General features: G+C 34.5%; 1 protein-coding gene across 1 annotated transcript in view; it reads left to right on the top strand.

Moving 5' to 3' along the window:
- The window catches only part of LOC149554879 (uncharacterized), a 98,247-nt gene extending 78,036 nt beyond the window's left edge, over window positions 1-20,211 (top strand). The window contains exons 8-9 of the mRNA XM_089828883.1: window positions 8,837-8,906; window positions 19,615-20,211. Coding sequence (XP_089685009.1) covers window positions 8,837-8,906; window positions 19,615-19,740 — 196 coding nt within the window. The 3' untranslated portion in view covers window positions 19,741-20,211. The remainder of the gene's footprint in view (window positions 1-8,836; window positions 8,907-19,614) is intronic.
- Window positions 20,212-20,679: the final 468 nt, after the last annotated feature.

Raw genomic sequence — 20,679 nt, 5'->3', positions numbered from 1 at the left:
CCAGTAACATGCTACTTCTTTTCACTCTTCTGAAGTAATGCCCTGTGAAAGACCAACCTTGTTAAAGGTTACAATACACACTGTTAAATGTGACCCGGTTAAGGGATTTCAATCACCCTGTTAGAAGTGAGCCTTGTTAGAGGACTTTAGGCCATTCACTTGGAATGCCACCCGGTTAAAGGATTTACAAATGACTATTAGCTCTACCTTAATCCAAAGGATAACCCTAGACTAATGCAATTGTTAGAGAGTAACAATAGAGCTTTGATTTAATACAACTTACAACTTCTCTTGCAGATTACAGATCTCTGTTCAGTCCTCAATTCTGCTTGGGCTTCATACTTTTCAGCTCTGACAACTTATTCACCCTTCAAGCATTCATCTCCTTAAGCCTTCTTGCTTAACATGCCATTGCAGACTTTTCTCTTAGGTCACTTGATGAGGCAAAACCCTTAACTCCTCCTCCTTAGGTTCTTGCACACGACAACTTTGCTTCATGAACAAATATTCTTATAAATAGGAAATTAGAATATTTTCCCACTCATTTTCCATCGTCCAATTTAGGGTTTTGGATGGATTAGGTAGGATACAATGCATCTACCCCATATCTTGTCTTTTTTAGAAACTTCTGTTAGAATCCATTAGAATTCGCCTAAAAATGGTTTACATAAAGTTTTGTGCCACCAACTCATCAACCTTATCTTCCTCCTGGTTCACAAGTTTCAAGAAAACAAACTTGTTGGCTTAGATTTGGCGAATCTTCGATCTTTAACATAATGCAACTGCTTGGCATTACCAACCTTCTGATGCTTGGCATTAACTATAAAATCACTCGGCATCAACTAAAGTTTACTGATGCTCGACATCAACTAAACTTTACTCGGCATCAACTATCTTGCTTGGCATCCACTAGAATTTTCTTTCGCTCGGCTCCAATTGACTTTTTGCTTGGCTTGCACTGACTTTGCTCGGCACCTATTGTCCACTTGGTCAAGCTTGGCAGACAAACTTTGTGTAACTTGTTCTTCTAAACTTTCTAAGTGTAGCCAGCATTTTGTAACCTTAAGTAGATTATCAATACATCTTGTCATCATTGTCTTAACTGATCCTTGTACTTCATTACATAATCATAACTCAACTTTTCCTCTAGGTGCTATTGTTACCTCTTATTGATCAAATCCTCTTCATTAATCAATTAAGTGATAGTACTTGAATCTTATAAGCAGTTATCTTACCAACAAATAACAGGTTTGACATTAGTGACAAAACAATGATTGAAACACACAGTCTTCTTCAACAATCTCCCTCTTTCAACAATCTCTCTTAACAATGATCTTTTCAATCAAATTTCAACACGATACACCCTATACACTATGTTCATGCTTTCACATCTGAGATCTGTTGGTCACATTGCTTGGAGGTTTATAAAGACTTTTCAACAAATGTATTTGTGCATAAACCATGATCGCACCGGTTCAGGATCCATAGTTGATTTGGTATTTTCTAACATCGTTGTTCGATAGGACGCAAAAGAACATAAGAGTGGATGTTGGATGAATGCATTTTCTGCATGTATCTATAAGCCTCATGTAATCGATATCTTCAACTATACTTTGTAACAGGCAAGTCAAATGCATTCAAAAGTTGTTAAGTTTGCGTGTTTCATCTTCATTTTTACATTTGCAACTGGCTTTGATACCATGTTGAGTAACATGGATCGGTTCCTACAAATATAATTACACTGCCATTGTTATTGGTATTTTCCAATTGCAGATCCCAATCTCTTATAAATATAAGAGTAGGAGACATTTCTCTTGTCTCATGAAGAGACATGTCTCTATGTTTAATCATTATTAGTTGATATATATTAACAATATTAATCACAATATAACACACACACACACACACACATTTATATAATATATCTATAATATTATATGTGTGTGTGTGTGTGTGTGTAATTATAATGTTATACATGTGTGATATATTATATTAACATTGTATCTTATGATTAAATCAATTCGACTGTAGCTATAATCTTAACATTCTCCACGCTAAACTCTCCCTTACGATAATAGAGAAGCGTCTATAATTAGTTAATAGTAATCTGTTTGTAATCTATTGTAAATATTAGAATGTTTCTAATATTTAGTTAGCTGTAGTTATCGGTTAGCTTTCTTTTAGCTAAAATAGAATATTTCTATTCTTATATTCTATTCTTTGCAATCGTTTCCTAAGGAAACATCGCTTCATTCTCTTGTATATATAGACCTCTCGGTCTCTGTTAATGACAAGCATCTTACCAATTACATCGTAATAGATACCTCCATTCATTCCTCATTGCATGAGAAAGTGAAGTTGATCAGGTTTCTTGTGACTCTTTTTTCACACAACAGATCTACACATCTCCTCCATTTCTCTGTGTGAGTTTGGAACCTCTCTTAAATGCTTTTAAGTTTTGCTGCCTGTCCTCTTCTTTGCACAGCTCGTCTTTTCTCTTTGTCTCCTTTTGTTTCTAATTGTCTCTTCTTACCTGTGTTCTTGAGGAAGATATATCAACTTTGTTGCAAATGTGGTTGCTGTTGTACCGAAAGATCGACCTGTCAAATCCACAGGAGGTGGTTAGTCTCCTGTGATGAATCCCTAGGGGAATGCAGACCATTTTTCTGACAAACCCCACAGAGAAGATTCTGAATTGATCTTGCTCACAGATATTTCATATCTCGGCATTAAAATCATGATATTTTTTGAGACTGCTTTTACACTATTTTAGTTCATTTTGTGCTGGTCAGTGACATGTATCCGAGAGCCAAAATATGTTGTTTGGATTTGAATATGAGAAGACTGCATCACCGAAGACATTAGCTCAGACTTGGTTCCATTTGGTCAAAGGATTGCAATCGCAATTATCTAAATTGCAACTGTACTTTAGGTTTGCCAAATGAGTCTTGATTCTGTCTGATGCTACTGTGAGTGCTAAAGTATTGAGGATCTATCTGAGGAGTGTAGGCCTCACTGTAGTGCTAGTGGCACTTTGCTAAGTAATATAGGGTTTTCTTTATCACGGTTCATGGCTCTATGTTGTGTCTTTTGTTTTAGTGTCACGAATCTCATAATTCATGAGATTTGTATACCAAAACAATTGAGTCTGTGCATGTAGGGGTGGGTGCTTGCGTGTGTTTATTTTTAAAAATCTTGTTTACCTAAGCGGAAACCCACTTTTTGTTTAGTCACTTCTTCTATACTTCTGTATGTTTTGATTGAGGCAGCTTGTAATTGCTTAGATTATTTTTTTCTCTTAAATTGAAGCAGATGAGAGTTCATAGTAAAACCATTAGTTTTTGAAAAAATTGCAATCTTTCATAGTATTTTTAAATTGCCAAGTCAGTTCACGATCAGCAGCCAAGTTTTTTGAGTCCAAGCATGGTAGTCATGCTTCTGATAGGTTAATTTCAGGAGCTGATGATTTGGTGTCAGACTGTGATTAAGGGGACATTGTATAAGTCATGGTAGCCATTCTTAGTGGAGTTGGGGCCGATTGGGATGCAATTTTTTTTGATTGTCTATCAATACTGATGATCTAAGTCACAAGGTTCGAGTTTGTGTTCGTATTCGACAACCATAAAATTAGGATGAAGTTCGGGAAGGGCAAAAAGTTCGAAAAAGATTCGTAATTAAATTCGCTTTATATGAATTTAATTTTTTTCAAAAATATAGCATAGAAAAATAATTCATTTTTATTTTACACTTCATATATATAATAAAACATTATATAAAGAATAGTATTAAAATTATGTAAATAATGTATTTTAACAGTATCTATATGTAATCTCATTTCAATATTTATTTTACTAATAAATTATATTTACTATATATATAATAAAAATAATATTAACACATTATTTTAAAACTACTATATATAAAAATAAAGGTAATATTAACATATAAAATAGTATTATCAAAGTATAAAACACAACATGAATATATTAAACCTACGAACAACATTAGAAATTTAAAAACAAATATACCCAACACTAAAAATATTTTCATCAAACAGGAAAAGCTTAGTTCGAAACCCGATGCCCTGCATTTCCTCCATTTTCTTCAGCAGCCACAACATTCTACAAATCCTACCCACGATATTTTGCAAATTGATGGGGACACAACCCAAGAACAGAATGGACACAACAGAAAAGGGAAATTGTATTAACTGAAAAATAAGCTAGTACATTTAGTACAGAGAAAATAAACTTCAAAACATGCCCTAAGGGCTTACAATAGCATAAATGTGGAGATAATTTCTCCTTTTAGTACCTCCTCTCAAACTCCACTCCGAACTGCCTTTTACAATGCCAGGAATCTCCTTAAATAGACCCCGGAGGGTTAAGGACTAGGAATACATTCTAGAAAGTGCTAGTAGGCATCCACCGACCAAATAGAAGGCTCCAAAAGCTGCATTAGAAGTCGGCGCAAATCTAGAAGAATCCAGAAACGGTAACTGAACTTCCGGGAGGCATAACTTTTGAACCGTAGCTTTGATTGACAAACCGTTTACATTTCCGGAAAGCTCTTGAAGTGTTCTATAGCCCTATGGACGAGCTTTGCTCGTCCCCCATTTTTCGGCCCTTTTCGAGGTCATTTAATGCCCCTAACCTGACTTTGAAGCATTCTTAGGAGGTCTCCAAAACCCGAAAAACTGCAATAACTTTCAAACCGTGGGGCCTTTTGACCTGATTTTTTTTCTGGAATGCTCTAAATTACAATTACATTCGTCTAGCCAATTTACACCTCCTAGTTCACCAAAATGATGGCTCAATTACATACTCCTATTTTTTTGGGATTTACACGAACACTGATAGTGGAACTGTGAGAGTTGGAACCTTTATTTGACCCAAATGGGTATCCAAAAATGAAAACACATGAAACAGAAACTAAGTCTAAGTATATTTTTTTGGGTGACACAGGATTGCCCTTATACCTCTGGATGCTCCTGCATCACAAATCCTTTGTTGGATGGAATCGCATTCACAAAATTACCCCCTGCACATCCGTGGGTAGTTTTTCCCACCCATCTGAGACAATAAAACACAAATAACGACCGAAGATAAACGTAGATAAAACCTCTTGGTGTCAGAAAAGAAAATGAAAACACAGAAGACCCTAAAAAAATATTTTTCAAGCAGATGTATATGTAGACGAATTTTGGGTGGATTTTAACAATTTTTTATGACATTTTAAAGTTCGCCGAATTTTGAACCTCATGGCTGAAATGCGGCGAACCCTGTGACACAGCTAATGATTGACTTGTTCTCTATGTATTTGTGGATAATAATGCCGAATTATAAGAAATAATGCAGACAATCTCAATCTATCTGAAGAGTGGAATATATTTTCTGATCCAGAGCTAAGAATTCACTTTTGTTTTTTTGATACTTACAAACTCAGATGCAAATATTGGATTTATAAGGGAGAGGTAATCTATCTTGTAGTTTTCTTTTGAACATGAAAAGTAGACAATCATCCACTAAGAACATTGTAGTTTAGTACAAGATACAAGCACTCTGGATTTTATGATTGTTTTGACTAATTGAACCTACAATATGTAAAAGAACAACTACTACGACTAACTATAAGGCTGGATATGAATATTATAAATTGAGATTTTTGAACAGCCAAATGCATATAGAATTCACCACTTTGATTATGCTAATTTTAGGAGAAATCCAATCCGAATTTACTTTACAAAATAAGTTGGATTTCAGGATTGTAAGTCATAGTTCTACTCGCATGCAATTTTTAGCTTGTTGATTTCAGGATTGTAAGTCAGAGTTCTACTCGCATGCAATTTTTAGTTTGTTGACAGAGGACAAGATACTGATGTGTGCTTAATGGAGTTGTGTATGATCAAACTTTGCCTGATCGCTGATATACTTGGTGTAGTGCTGTAGGACTGTAAACTTGTTACCAGCCTGCACAATGGTGCACTGTGATGCTGAGATGATGAACAGTTTAATTGATCCTTAAATTTGTTGTAATTAACAAAGGAAAGGAGGCGATTGACAACTGATTTTTACCAGTTGTTGGCACCCTGCACTTAGTATATTTTGTGCCCTTCATTCCAGCAATGCAATGATGATAGCAGTGCCCCTGTCTTGCACCAAAACTATGTTACCCCAGGTTTCCGGGACGAGGGGATGGGGGAAACAGGGAAATTGGTTTCCTGGATGGATTTTTTTTCCTCGGAGCAGGGGACAGCAGTGAGAACAACTATATAAAAATAGAGAAAATTTAAAAAATATAGGGAAATTTTTAATATTTGTATAAAAATATAAATAAAGCATGCTTATATAAATTACAGAACCTCGACATATAATGTTCGTGTTTCACATGAGATTGGAAATAAAACAAATTATCACAACTGAAACATTAGTTTTATGCTAAGTTACCAAATTCTCTCCAGCAACCCTCAAAGTCTGGTTCAATTCTGTACAAAGTCTGGTTCTTGTCAAATTCTCCCCAAATTCACCTATAGAGCCACAGATTCGGTGCGAATTCTGTCAGAGGAACCTGGGCAGAATTTGGAGCAAACTTTGAAGAATTCGCTGCCCAGCGGCCGAACCCAAGCCAAATTTGATCTCAAAAGAATATTTTTTACTTTTTAAAAGTGTGTTTGTTGCCTGATTTGGCATATTCGATCCTCCCAACCTTAAAAGTGACTACTAAAAAAGCCAAAAAAGATGGTTCATATGTCATTTATGCATTTGTGAATGAAAATGAAAACTTCCTTATAGAGGTAATCCAAATTGACAATAGGTGAAATCCAAATTGATGAATATAGAGGAATTTCTTTAAAAAAACAATAGCACCTTTGAATATAGAGCTTAAAATTTGAATCTCAACTTTAGATCTAGCCTGGTTAGAATTCCTCTAAACAATACAAAATAAAAAATCAGATAACTGCGCTTATCTTTTGATGATTCCTGTCATTCTCAAACTGTACCCTTGATATGCAAATATGTCCCATGCATGTGAACACAAGTGTATCAGGTTGCATGTATGGCTAAATGATGCAATTAATATCCTTTTGAACTGAAACATAGATATGGTGGTGTAATTTGCTATATTTCTTTACTATTAGCAGAGTGGTGTATGGAATTATTTGTTGTTGCATTATATAGTAGTTATACACACAGACACATTTAAAAAAAAAGTAAATGTTTTTTATGGACGAACCCAAAATGAATCCGATCCCAATCCAAAAAAAAATTGGTTGAATTTCGAACCTGAATCTGGAACCTGCGTCCATACTGGAATACAAACCGGCAACTTAGATTTTATGGGACAGCCAAGGGAAAGGTTTTCAGAAGTTTCCGAGTTTCCAGGAGGTCCCGGAAACAGGGACGGGTCAAATTTTGCCGGAAACATGTCCCCTGGTAACACAGCGCCAAAATCACAAACAGATGATAATGGCTTTTCTGATTTAACAGTGATCAAATCACTGTAATTTGGCTCAAAAATCAGCTATGATAATGATGGGAGGATAATCTCCAGAGAATGAGTGTATATTCAAATTCTAACTCCAAATAGTATGATAATCTGCTCTGAAAGTACAGTGATCAACTTGGTATACATGATGCTCAAGTTGTGATGAAGTCCAGCTTCAAATCCTTCCAGGGCACTCCAAAGTTATATTGGCTCGAAAATCCCAATTTTGTGTGCTTGCAGTCACCAATTAACTTGAGCTGATTATTATGACAAATTCTCCAATTCACTCTGCCATGCAATCCCTGATAATTGATAATGAATTGCCAATGCACAAGGCTAGGATTTTGTCTTAATCTCTCGAGATGAAGAGCGAAGAGGGTTTCCAATCCTCCCAGTCCTCAGAAATCAGCCCTGGGTTTAAGTCTTGGATGGTAAAATGAAAATAACTCTAGAATGGAAGAACCAAATGAATTTATGATGATCAAATGAGGATAGTTGCTTCAGTCTCTTTTCAATTTGGGCCCTTGGTTCCTACTTTTCCTTCCAAGTATTTGATCCTTTAAGCTTTTGAAAATACTGTTGATCAATGCTAATGTGTAAAAACAACTTTTATTTTAATTGTGATAATAGTATTTAGTTGCTTTATAAATTGCCAGGTTAAACTTAAACAATATAACCAATTATTCTGGACCAGAGAGGGGCACATGACAAACACAGTTTATCTGGCATCATTTGTGATCTAGGGTGTGCTGTTTTACATTATTGTTCCATCCAAATGAACAAAGCATTTGGTCAAGTGTATATATATATATATATATAACAATGGAAATATCAAGTCTGCCTTTTCTACATTGACAGATGTCTGATGTTGCTGTTGTGCTTGAGCCTTGGTTGGTAGAATGTTAGATTGATTTGCTTTGTTTCTGTAAGCTTAATCTGAACTTGGTTAAAAGGAGTACCCAGGTGGGGGCTTTCTTATATATTGTATAGTCTGTGGTTGAAAGTCAGTCATGTCTGTAACAAACATGATCAGTACATTTCAGCATTGAATTTTTCTTAATATGGCTATATGTATAATGGAAAATATTATATAATTATTGGTACTTTTGTATATATTATATAACGTTTATAATATATATGAATGATAATTGATGCTTTTGTAATATTTTTTTTCTAATTTTATCAGTTGGTTCTGTTTACCTCTTGAAAATGATGCATGCTGCATTTGTCATTCAAATTTGTTAATGGGTTCTTCCATTCTTTGTTGTTTGTTACATCTTTAAAAAATTTTCTGATAAAGCAAAGTTCACTGAAGTAATATTTTCATTATTATATTTGTTAATAATTACAGGGCATGCGAAGCATTAAAGAATTGTCTTCCTGATATCCTTCGTGATGCAACTTTTAGCAGTTGTCTACGGGTATGTGGTTTTGCTCCTTTACCAGAATGCAGAGATTTAATTTCTGCCAACAATCCTTCTAGGATGATTAGTCCTTGTGCCAATTTTCTTATTTTCTCCTTGTGTTTCTATGAAGTCATTTGTACATGTCACATCATACCAAAACTTATTTAAATTTGTATTTTTATCCTGTGCTGTTAACTCTTATTGAAGCAACAGTGTTTGGTGATAACATAGGTGTAATTGTTTGCCACAGAGGTCTTGATTCCAGTACTGAATTCCTAGGATGCATGGAAAGTTGTGGTTGCCTGTTGATGTGGTTATTGCCGATTATTTTAATCTGCAGTAGAGTAATTTCTTATATGCAAATTGTCTATTAAATTGTAATATGCTCAGAGAAAAAGTAGTGAACAGCTTGGCTACATAATTTAAATCATAGAAATGCTTGACTTGTATTTAAGCTTCATTTGTGGATACTTGGTTTTCAAAGAGATATTCTCAAGTGAGCATGGTTCTTTTTTGTTTGTGGTCTCGATGTGCTGTTCAGTGTCAAGGAATATGTGTTTCCAAACAAAGTATCAAGTTAATAATAAATTGGTCCAACTTCATCTAAAGTTATTTTTTAAATTTATTTTTTCCTCCTAAACCTAACACAAATCCTTACGAATCAAAATGAGATATTTTTTTTTCACAAATCCATGCATCTGATTCGCGTGCCTGAATCCAGACCTGGACCTGAATTGGCAACTAAGAGTTAATTTAATATATGACGTTATCATTTTGTTTAGCTGTGCTACAACAATTTATTTTTTGTGGATTTAATTTTATCTCTTATAATACTTTTCATGGAAACCTATTTTTTTTCAAACTCCTTTCAAAATATCTACAAACTGCAAATGTGTACTCTCTGTTCACTGCATAAAGAGTTTTCTTTATTTAGGTGCACTTTTATTTGTATGGGCTCCCTAAATATCAAAGAGTCTAAGGATATCTTCTCTCTTGCCTAAGATAACTTATTGGTGGTGTAGATTAGATGAAAGAACAGACAAACCGCCACTAGAGGGAGTGCTAATTTATGGTTGATGGTTAAACTTTTCCTAAAATTCTAGCCTTTACAAGAATCCTCAAGCAATGAACATATTGCCCAAATTTGTGTCGTCCTTTTTGCTTGTGTTTCTTCCTTTTGTGTCCTAATGAAATGGTCATTTCGTGATCCTTCATTGATATTGTTTCAAGAATTTCCAAAGGGTCACCGTGTTAAAATGTGCTATTGGCTGTGTAGCTCTCCCTCACCCCCTACCTCCTCTCTCTCCCCCCACTGAAAGTCCTTAGTGAGTTATTCAAAACTAAAAAAACCTAAAATTCACTTAGTACTGGGTTTGTCTTCCACCTAAGTTAAACGCCCAAAAGTAAGTACTTGTTGGAGCTTTGCTAGTTCTTGGAACCACCATTGGCATTGTCAACTGTACCTCGAGCTATCAGAATTGTTGAGGGCTTCTTTGTTCCTTGGCTCGTGTCAACATCTTGCATGCATTGGCAAAGTTTTTAGTAATGTTTGTTTGGGGCTTTTAATGATTACAAGAACGGTCAAAGTTGCAAATCGGTTCTTGTTGCCTATTGAACTATCGACCGCTGGCTAAGATCTAGAAGAAGAGAGAAGATCAAGGCAAAGTGTGTGTTAGAATTCCCATTGTTCTTGAAACCATGTGAACCTTCAATGAGTTCCTAGTTTTGATATGGGTGTCCGTGAAGTGAAAATATGATGACCAAGGTGACTTGGGAGGTAGAAGGAAGTTGAAATAAATGAAGAGAAAGACGCACAAGGCAAGTTGGATGGTATTAGAGATTCTAATGGTTATTGAAATCATCGAAGCTTTTGACAAGGTTGCTAGTTCATTTGGTACCTTGATTGCTAGTGATGGAGATTTTGAGCTTCTAAGTCCTTCACTTGGCAAACATTTGACATCCCTTTTGGCTTCTTACCTTCTTAGTATGTGTTTGATGCCAAGATTGAAGCTTGCAAGTGGAATGCAAAGTGCCTTGGTAGGGTTGTGGGATTTTCCTTGCTTGTTTCTTGTTTTAGAATGTGATCCTATAGTAGGCCAATGACCCAACTCTTGATGGTTTCATAATCCTTTGTTGGGAGTCTGTGAATTTTAATTTCAAATCATTGTTGGCTTGTTTTAGTTCAGTACGGTATAACATCAATACAACATGGATACCATAACTTCACATCTTCAAAAAGCCTATTTTAATGTGCCAAATTCATCCACATTTTCTTGATTTTTTATAAGAGTGTTACGTGTAGACTTTTGTTGCCTACTTTTGGCATTACTAGAAATTGTGGGTATAGTCCATAAAATTCCACATTGCGTTGAATCTGTCCAATGAATTACATAAGTTGAATATAATGTGTAAGTTGACGGACCTATGATTTGAAAAACCTAATTAAAAATTTTCGCAAAGAAAATAAAGGTAGTGTAGTGGTAGTTGAATAGTTTTCTTGATAATTGTTTTAATATTTTATAAAATTAAAATTATATTAAATAAATGTTAATAGCTTGTGTTTTATTTTATAAACTGTGGTTATGAGGGAAAATATATCAAAAATTATATTATTATATAATTAGAGAAATTTATAATAATTAAAAAGTATTATAATATAAAATAGTTGATAACTATAATAAAAAATATGTATATTTATAATTATTTAATATTAAAACTAACTTTCAATATATTTATATAACAATAAGTATACCCATTAATTTAAACATTTGTGTTATATTAGTACTTTTTTAATGAATAAATCCTGTATCTTGTATCCATATTGGGGGTCTTGAAAAATCCATGTCCATGCAACTTTGTATTATAACTAACATTTATGTACATGAGAGCTCCTCAAATGAATCTATCTCATGTGTGTCATGATTGCTTATTGTTATCAGCTACATAGGGGTTATCGAGGCAGCCATTTTTTCTTGGTTTAGTGATAGTTTTTGCAACTAAGATATGAAGTTGGGTTTGGGTGTAGATGTTCATTGATTTTATAGTTAATGTGAGTTTAATACATGTTTAGACATAGCCTTATGAGCACCTTTTTGAGTATAAGCTAAGCTCAACAAGGCTTAGGAGATATAATCCACTCTCAAGAGTCAGATTTTAACCCTTTAGGATCTGTAGATGGCTGATTTCACTTGCATAACAATAACCCTTATCTTGCAAGTGAGATTTGATTCTAGGAAGTGGAGCATCAGTTTTGGAACCCAACAAAACATACTTCTTGTTTTCTTATATTCGACATGACTTACAAATAGACAAAGGAATGGTGCTCGTGAAATTAGAAAGCATTGCCTAATTGACAATTTTGACTTCTTCATAACAGAATAAGTGCAGAGTTTCTCACTAATTGTAAAACATTTACTTTCACTACATGCTAGGTAGGAGGATGTAAAATGTATACAACATTCTTAGGTCATAAGTGTTAATGCATCAGACTTAAGTCTTATATTATACTGAATATTGTTCAGGATCAGAATGTAATAATAGGCTGAAGATGGTATGAATTCTTTCCTGCACTACAATGTACTAAAAGTTGATATTCGGAATCCTTCTGCTGTATAATAACTTGAAGACTTATTGTAATTATGTGTTCACCGTATTTTACAGAAAAGGAGATTGATATCACATATAAATGTGAGGGCGAATTAATGAGGAGTCACGACTGATAGCCGTGACTCATACTTGAGTCACGTCTATCAGACGTGTCTACTGTTAACAACAGTAACTAAGCAAAAGTCAACCGCCGTTGATTGCATTATTATATATTGACGCCCAATAAAGTGAATCCAATTTGTTATTTAAAATCGACGTGAAGCTCTAATCTTTTATATCGATGTGAGTTAGACATATAATCATAACTTATGTTTTAATTTTATATTTAGAATAACAATATATATATATATTTAAATTTTTTTATCAAATAATTCATATATAAAATAACATAAGTATAATTATAAGAGTTATGAATAACTTTTAACTAATCTACACTTTAACACTCCCTCTTAGATTAGTAAGGAAAACATGAATAAGAAGTCTTTGATCAGAAGATTTCTTTTATCCAATGTCAAATATAAAACATTGTAACATGTGAGAGTTTGGCCTATCAGAATATCAATTTCATGATATTCACCAATCTCTCAAAAGCAATGGCCTATCAGAAACATCAACTTAATGATGATCACCAAATGCTCAGTGTGGTAATGGACTATCAAAATATCAGGGCATGATATACACCAAGTACCGAAAATATATCTATACAAACAACTTGTAGATAATCAAATTAATGATATCAACTGCCTAGTTGTTTGATTTACAAGATAAGGCCCTTACATGAAACACTTTCACAAAAAAGAATTATGCTACAAGTTATTGTAAGGACGTCACTTTACAACTTCTCCTATACAAGTGATAATCATTTAGAAGTCGTCACTTCTTCATGATGTACACAGGGGATAGGCTCATACATGAATGACATCAAAAGTTCACATGAAGTCTCCACGAATACTGTCATGTGGTGTTGTCACAACATTCACCATAAATATATCAGAGAATAAGGTTTCTCCCTCTTAGTTTGATATCAAATTTTTTGACCTCTTAGCACAAGGTTCTCTCCGATGAAGTGTTAGACTTCCTCCGAATCTGTTATCATTCTTCTAACTTCTTGGAAGCAAGTCATGTCATGCTTCCCTAGTTCAATGGATATCCTGATAGCATAAAACCTTCCAGCCTACATACATGAGATTTTATCCCATGAATCATGGCAACGTCTATACAGCCACGGAAATGCACTTTCTTACGAAGGAGAGGACTGAGAATTTTTTTTGAAAAGTTACAAAAAGCAATGTAAAGGAAGTGCATTTTCGTGGCTGTATAGCCACGGGCATGAATCATAGTCCTTTAGCTGTTATAGTTTCTGACTAGTGTTGAATCCATCAACAAGGTCTACTCCTTCTGAACCAATATTATCAAAAGTTTGATTGAAGCATTTTTTGTTTTTAATTTTTAATTTAAAAAAAAATTTCTGCTCCCTCTCTTTCTCCAAGGTTGCCTCTAATGAACTGTCAGACTCCCTCTCATAATTTCAATCATCAAGGATATTTGTTTGAAGAAACTCACATTACCCAACCTAATCATCAGATGATTCGTAAATCCTAGATCACAACTTCTTTGGAGCTAATATCATAAAGATTGAGTCTGCACAATATTTGGTAGCATGCCTAATGTTCCAATCTTCTTTCATAACTACGCATCCTTGTTACATGCAGGTCTATATCTGAAAATGTCTTCTTAGATCCTCTTTTGAATCAGCTCCTCACTAAGGATGGTTCAAGTGGGAATGAAACATTGTCTATTATATTTCCTCCTACAATGTAAAATTCTCACTCTTATGCCATTGAACAATTTAAAAGATTCTTTCTCCTCAAGAGATGTCTTGACTTAATCCTCAAGGACACAATAATGATGCCTTACAGTGAGGATTATCTCAACAACTATTAACAGGACCTTCTTCCATGGTCTTTTCTTCATCAAATTTCTCCCACTCCTTTGTTGAAGGTTGATTGAAGTGTGAGATCTCCCTCTTAATATCAATCTCCCTCTTCCTCCATTTTAGTGATAACCATGTGTAGTGTCTTATAAGGGAAATTACATACATTTATTAATTATTTGCCATTCACAATGACAATTCAAATCTGTCACCTCTCTGGTGAAGTTGGACCCTGATCATACTTGGCACTGGTGATGTTTTTGAACTGAAGGTAGTAAATTGAGAGTGGTGCAGCGGATTGAGTTTGATTTGGACAAAATACACACACCAGTATTTGCATACACATGGTTGGAGAACGAGCAACACATTGAATGAAGACTTCTGCTATTGCATATATCATATTAGAAGGCATCCTCTAAGGCAGTGACCACATTTACACCAACGGATCATGCTATATTGATTTGATTGGTGAGATTCAAGGTTGGAATACCTGGATGACTTTGAGCCCACAGTGGTAATACATTCCCAGTAATCCCACATCAATTTGACAAACCTCTACAAAGCAAGATTGATTCAGTGGCTCTATTAATATCGATTCCACACGATATTTTTATGCTTGCCTTGGTCAGCTTGATTAATTCAGAATATAACAAGATCTGGAACTTCAGAACAGTGCCATCACAATTGCATCGTACACAGGACTCGGAGTATAGAGCATCAACATAAGAGCATGCGTCTGTTCGCAGCCATCACATCTTACATCACAGAAATAACAGTTCATTGAATGCTCATTGACAATATTAGCATATTCTTATTAAATGAACAGCATAACAGTTTCAGCCTAAGTCACAAGGTTCGCCGAATTTTCGGCTTCAGATTCGAAATTTGGCGAACCTTGAAAAAAGTAGAAAAAATCGTATAAATTCGGATTAAGTTCGTACAGCCAGGAAAAATCTTCTGGTTCACCGAAATACATATCCATCGGTTTCACTGCCTGAGCTTCGTCGCCACTGTTGTTATCTGTTCTCCGCATGAGCTGTTGTCGCATCTATTATCTCTTCTCGACCTGGGCTGCCGTCGCCAGTATTGTCTTCTCTGCTTGGGCTGCCGTCGCCACTATTGTCGTCTCTTTGCACGCAGACCACAATAACTTCTGACAACAGTAAATAATGTGCTCTTTCGTCACAGTAATGTGCTATTTCTTCACTTTGGTTGCAGACAACGATCCAGCAAAAAACATTCGAGCTATTCACGGGAAGAATAATATATTAGGTTTTTTCGGATGTTAAAGATACATTTGATTTTATGTTATTATTATTTTTATTTACTTATTAACATTAGAAGATTTAAGTTTATTTATTATTATAAAATTTATCTTTATTAACTCTAAATACAATATTAATATCTAGTATATAATTTATTTATTATTACATTAATGTGTCAATAAATTTAAAATTTGATTATTTGATTATTTTTCATTTTAGTTTGTTTACAAATTTTAATGTTTTATAAAATAAAAACTACTATTATTTTAATTTTTAGAAACCAAAATAAAGAACAAAAATAAATTATTGGATATACTATTTCATTTTAGTTTGTTTACAAAGTTTAATGTTTTATAAAATAAAAACTACTATTATTTTAATTTTTAGAAACCAGAATAAAGAACAAAAATGAATTATTGGATATACTATTATATATATATATATAAGGCGAATTTAATATCGAATTTTTTTTCGAATTTTTATCCTTGTCGAACTTCATCCGAATTTCATAGTTCCCGAACTCGAACTCGAACTCAAACCTTGTGACTTAGGTTTCAGCTATAGTATCAGATGAGATGAGATTAGTACTAGTCATTGTCTTTTATCTGCACCTTCCACCACAGATACTAATCATTGGAAGAACAATTGCATTGTATCTCCATTTCGATAACAAAAAAAAACTCTGAATTTGCCTCTTAAGTCGTTACATCTGCCATTTTGCCATTTTTCATATTTGGGACATTACAGGAAGACCAGTTTTATGGTTTGAATGTGAAGCTGTCTGGGACACTGTATGGTGCAGGATTACAAAATCATACTTTTATCTCTAGGGATTGACTCCAGAATTTGTGTCTAATTACATCACTGTTGTTTGTAGGCAGATTCATGTATGCTTTTTATATCTGCACTATTTTGCCTTTTTAATGTCCAATCTTCAATTATTTATCATGCAATTATAATTCCCAAAACCATTGTTCGATGACATCAAGACTGTTGATGAGAAGGGTTCACGTTGTCCATTCCCATTCCCATTCACCACTCAAGTTACACCCAAATAGACATTAATCTTCTTTTAATCACTTCATTCCACGTACATATCTACCTTTTGTCGATTTTCTTCTCCGTAGACAAAAAATTGCAGTGCCAGACCCGTACACAGGGAAATTTCCATTTGTCCATCGACTTCATCCCAACAAGGGATTTAAAGGATATTTTGTTCATTTAACTTCACTCTTCATTTTTATTAGTCTTTAAGCCTCACAGGCAGTTAGGGAACCTGCTCTGATACCATGTTAATGTATCAGACTTAAGTCTTATATTATACTGAATATTGTTCAGGATCAGAATGTAATAATAGACTGAAGATGGTATGAATTCTTTCCTGCACTACAATGTACTGAAAGTTGATATTCGGAATCCTTCTGCTGTATAATAACTTGAAGACTTATTGTAATTATGTGTTCACTGTATTTTGCAGCAAAGGAGATCGATATCACATATAAATGTGAGGGCGAATTAATGAGGAGTCACGACTGATAGCCGTGACTCATACTTGAGTCACGTCTATCAGACGTGTCTACTGTTAACAACAGTAACTAAGCAAAAGTCAACCGCCGTTGATTGCATTATTATATACTGACGCCTGATAAAGTGAATCCAATTTGTTATTTAAAATCGATGTGAAGCTCTAATCTTTTATATTGATGTGAGTTGGACATATAATCATAACTTATGTTTTAATTTTATATTTAGAATAACAATATATATATATATTTAAAATTTTATCAAATAATTCATATATAAAATAACATAAGTATAATTATAAGAGTTATGAATAACTCTTCAACTAATCTACACATCAACAATAAGCATTGAGAGGGAAAGCTTTTTCCAAGGGGAGGTATATTGTTTCTCCTAGCCTTATCTTTTAATAGTTCTTCCTTTCTCTTAGTATTCCCCTAGATACAAGCTACTTATGGGTCTCAGCCTTTCAGCACAATACTGGTTTACGGTTGGTGTTTGTTCTGGAAATGATTTTCCTCCTTAGTCTTTTACCATTCAATTTAGATGCCTATTTTGGAATTTGATATTATTTTAAATCCTTCACACTGATGGTGAGTAGTATTTTTTTTTCAGGCAATGCCACTCTGTGGTTGATTTTAATGCCCATCTTGGGACTTACTGAACAGCTATAATATATTTTAGAGCATGAGCTTTGTCTTCAGGTGTAGGAGTAGGAAGATCTGTTTTGTATAGAACCTTAGACTACTGAGGATGACCAACCTATCACAAGGTATGCTAGGCATGTTCTCCGGTTGGGTAACTCCAGGATTTAATATTCTCAATCAATGTCCTTTGATAGTTCACATGTGGCATATAAATTCCATCCATCTCCCTTACTGGTTTATTGTTCTCTTTATGCAGCCTCTTAGTCCCCTACTCTTGCATAGGTTATTTGATTAGGGATTATCTCTTGGTTGCAGCACCCCACAACTCCAGTATCATTAGCGGATGGCTCAACATTTTAAATAACTTTATACAACTTTTTTTCAAGGTTATCAACATGGTAATTCCCTTCATCATTTGATTCTTGAAGTTTGCAAGACTATAATTTAAGGCATAGTTGGACTACTCGGACTCTGAAACCATGCCATCCTAAATCAAAAAATTAAGTGTAATGTCTGCATGCTCAAGCACCTCCATTTTCCTTCCACCTGTAGCTTCTAATGAGGGTTGTGCTCCAGGAGTGTTTCTGGGCACAAAAAAACTACGTGACATGTGTGTAGGTGTCGGTGCATGCAACTAGAAACAGATGAATTGATGGTGGATTTGTTTAGAATACGAGGACCACAAAGAGAGCCCACTATGCCCTGTGGTGCTGCTTCATCTGATTCTAGGTTGACTGTAGCACCTTGAAAAGCAGCTATAGGTGCTGTAATTTCCTCATTTGCCCTCTCCTTTGCAATTTTTTCTCTTCAATCTTTTATTTCTTTGGTGGTCCAAGACAACCCATGACGTCATGATCAATAATGCCTGCAAGATGGTATTTGAGTTGGTTTATGCCTCCAAGATATATTTTTTGGCATCTAATGCAATAATTTGACCTAAGTTCCAGTCCTTTATAGCCATATTTTCAAGCAGGGCCTCTGGCTCCTGCAGGATGAGTAATATATTTATACATTAACCTACACATGCAAAGTGAAAGTATGGCATATTAATTAATCAATTAAAAAAAAACTGAAATTATTAAAAATTAATATATATTTATTTTAAATCAGTAAAACTTTAATCTGTTCTAAAGATCCTAAACATTTTCATAAGAGGATTAATAAAAGTAATAAGTTGGGTATGCAAAAATAGTGAGAATACTGAAAAAATTAGGAAAAATTGACAGTAAGGTGTGAGAATCGTGTGTTGTGGAATTTGCATCTGATTACACTATTTAGTATTAGCATGGGTGTTTTTTAGACCTAGAGGCAGAAAATGAAGTAAAATGTTTTAATCAAACAAAGAAAATGAAAAGCAGTGAAGCTAACTGTGCTTCCAATTTGCCTTTTTAATCTCTTATAATCGTCTCTCCTTGAAGAAAAATAGTTGCAAATGGTGTGCTTGATGGTTAGGAGGGTTTGCTTGCCTTGGACAGCAAAAATGATGATGAGATGCCTTTTTTCGGCTGTGGCCTTTTTTTCATCACTGAATTAAGGTGTTGAGAATCCATGCTATTTTTGAAAGGAAAAAGTGCCGCTAAAGCTGCTGCACCTTTGTTGTTTTGGCTGCATGCATCTTTTAGCTATATATAGTATTTACTTACACAGTATCTGCATATTCTGCTTCTAATGTTGTTACCAACTGAAATATCTTTTTTAATTCTAATATAAGTTTTCAAAATGGCTTTCACTAAATCTTGTCTTGTTTGCAGGAGGATCCAACAACTAGAAGATGGCTGACACAACTCATTATTAATGTAAGCAATGGAGGTGCATCACCACGTGTAACATCCCTGCAAGGTGGTCCTCTGTCTGGAGTAGAACGTTTAATTTCTTGATAGATCACAACTTGTATCAATACTTATTTTGCAGTGTGAGAAAGCTTATTTGACTGAACAGCTGGTTGGGGCTATCTCCAGTGTTACGAGATGTATCAGAAGCTTTTGTACATTGAGAGCAAGAATGAACCTTGCCAAGGATTTGTGGATTCTGATGTACTTTGGAATTTATGTTCCTTTAAATGAGGAACTATATTTAATTTCATTTGAATTTATATTCCTCCAAATGGGAGGGATGCCAATTCTTGAAGTTGAGAAATTCAACGTTTGTAACTATTCGTGAAGGTTGAAGAAGCGATTGACAATTCCTAAATAGTAATTTATAATTGTAAAAATGGAGTTAGTCAGAAGTGAGATGGGGATATTGGATTGCAACACTTCATTTTCTGAAAAGAAATGGCTGCTAAATGTGTTCAGACATTTAGTCCTGAAGTGTATGCTCTTCCATTGAATGAATTAGTCATCTGAAATGTTTGAAGTGCTTATGCAAATATAATAACAAAATGCGAATTCTTTTTTCTGTTTATTGGCATACAGTTTCTATTTAGTTTCCCTGCATATTATACAATTGGTTTTTGCACCTCAGTTAATGTCCTATGTGAACATAGGAGAAAATGATTTTAGCAATGCATTGGAATTGACATGCTAGTCTTCTAGCTGCCATTGTCTATTTTTCTAGGCAGTATGTTATTCTTGTTCTGGAGCTTTAATTTGTTTGCCTTTCGATCAATTTTCCCATCAATTATTTGCAGTCTTCGTAAGGGTTTCATCAAGGTTGCGTTTTCTCTTTAGTAAAGGCCATTCGTTGAAGTCCAGTAACACTGTTTTAACCAAAGAAAATTTACAGTAACTGTTGACAAGAAAACCTCTGGATTTTGAATTCATTATCACGTCTCACCTGACAATAGGGGACTATCTTGACTTGGCAAAGGCTACAGT

This window comes from Cupressus sempervirens, chromosome 5 (genome assembly GCF_028749045.1).
Source record: "Cupressus sempervirens isolate cs-2001-9-10 chromosome 5, ASM2874904v1, whole genome shotgun sequence".
In the NCBI taxonomy this organism is placed as follows: Eukaryota; Viridiplantae; Streptophyta; class Pinopsida; order Cupressales; family Cupressaceae; genus Cupressus; species Cupressus sempervirens.
Note: the sequence above shows the minus strand (reverse complement) of the source record. Positions and strands in the feature narration are given on the sequence as shown.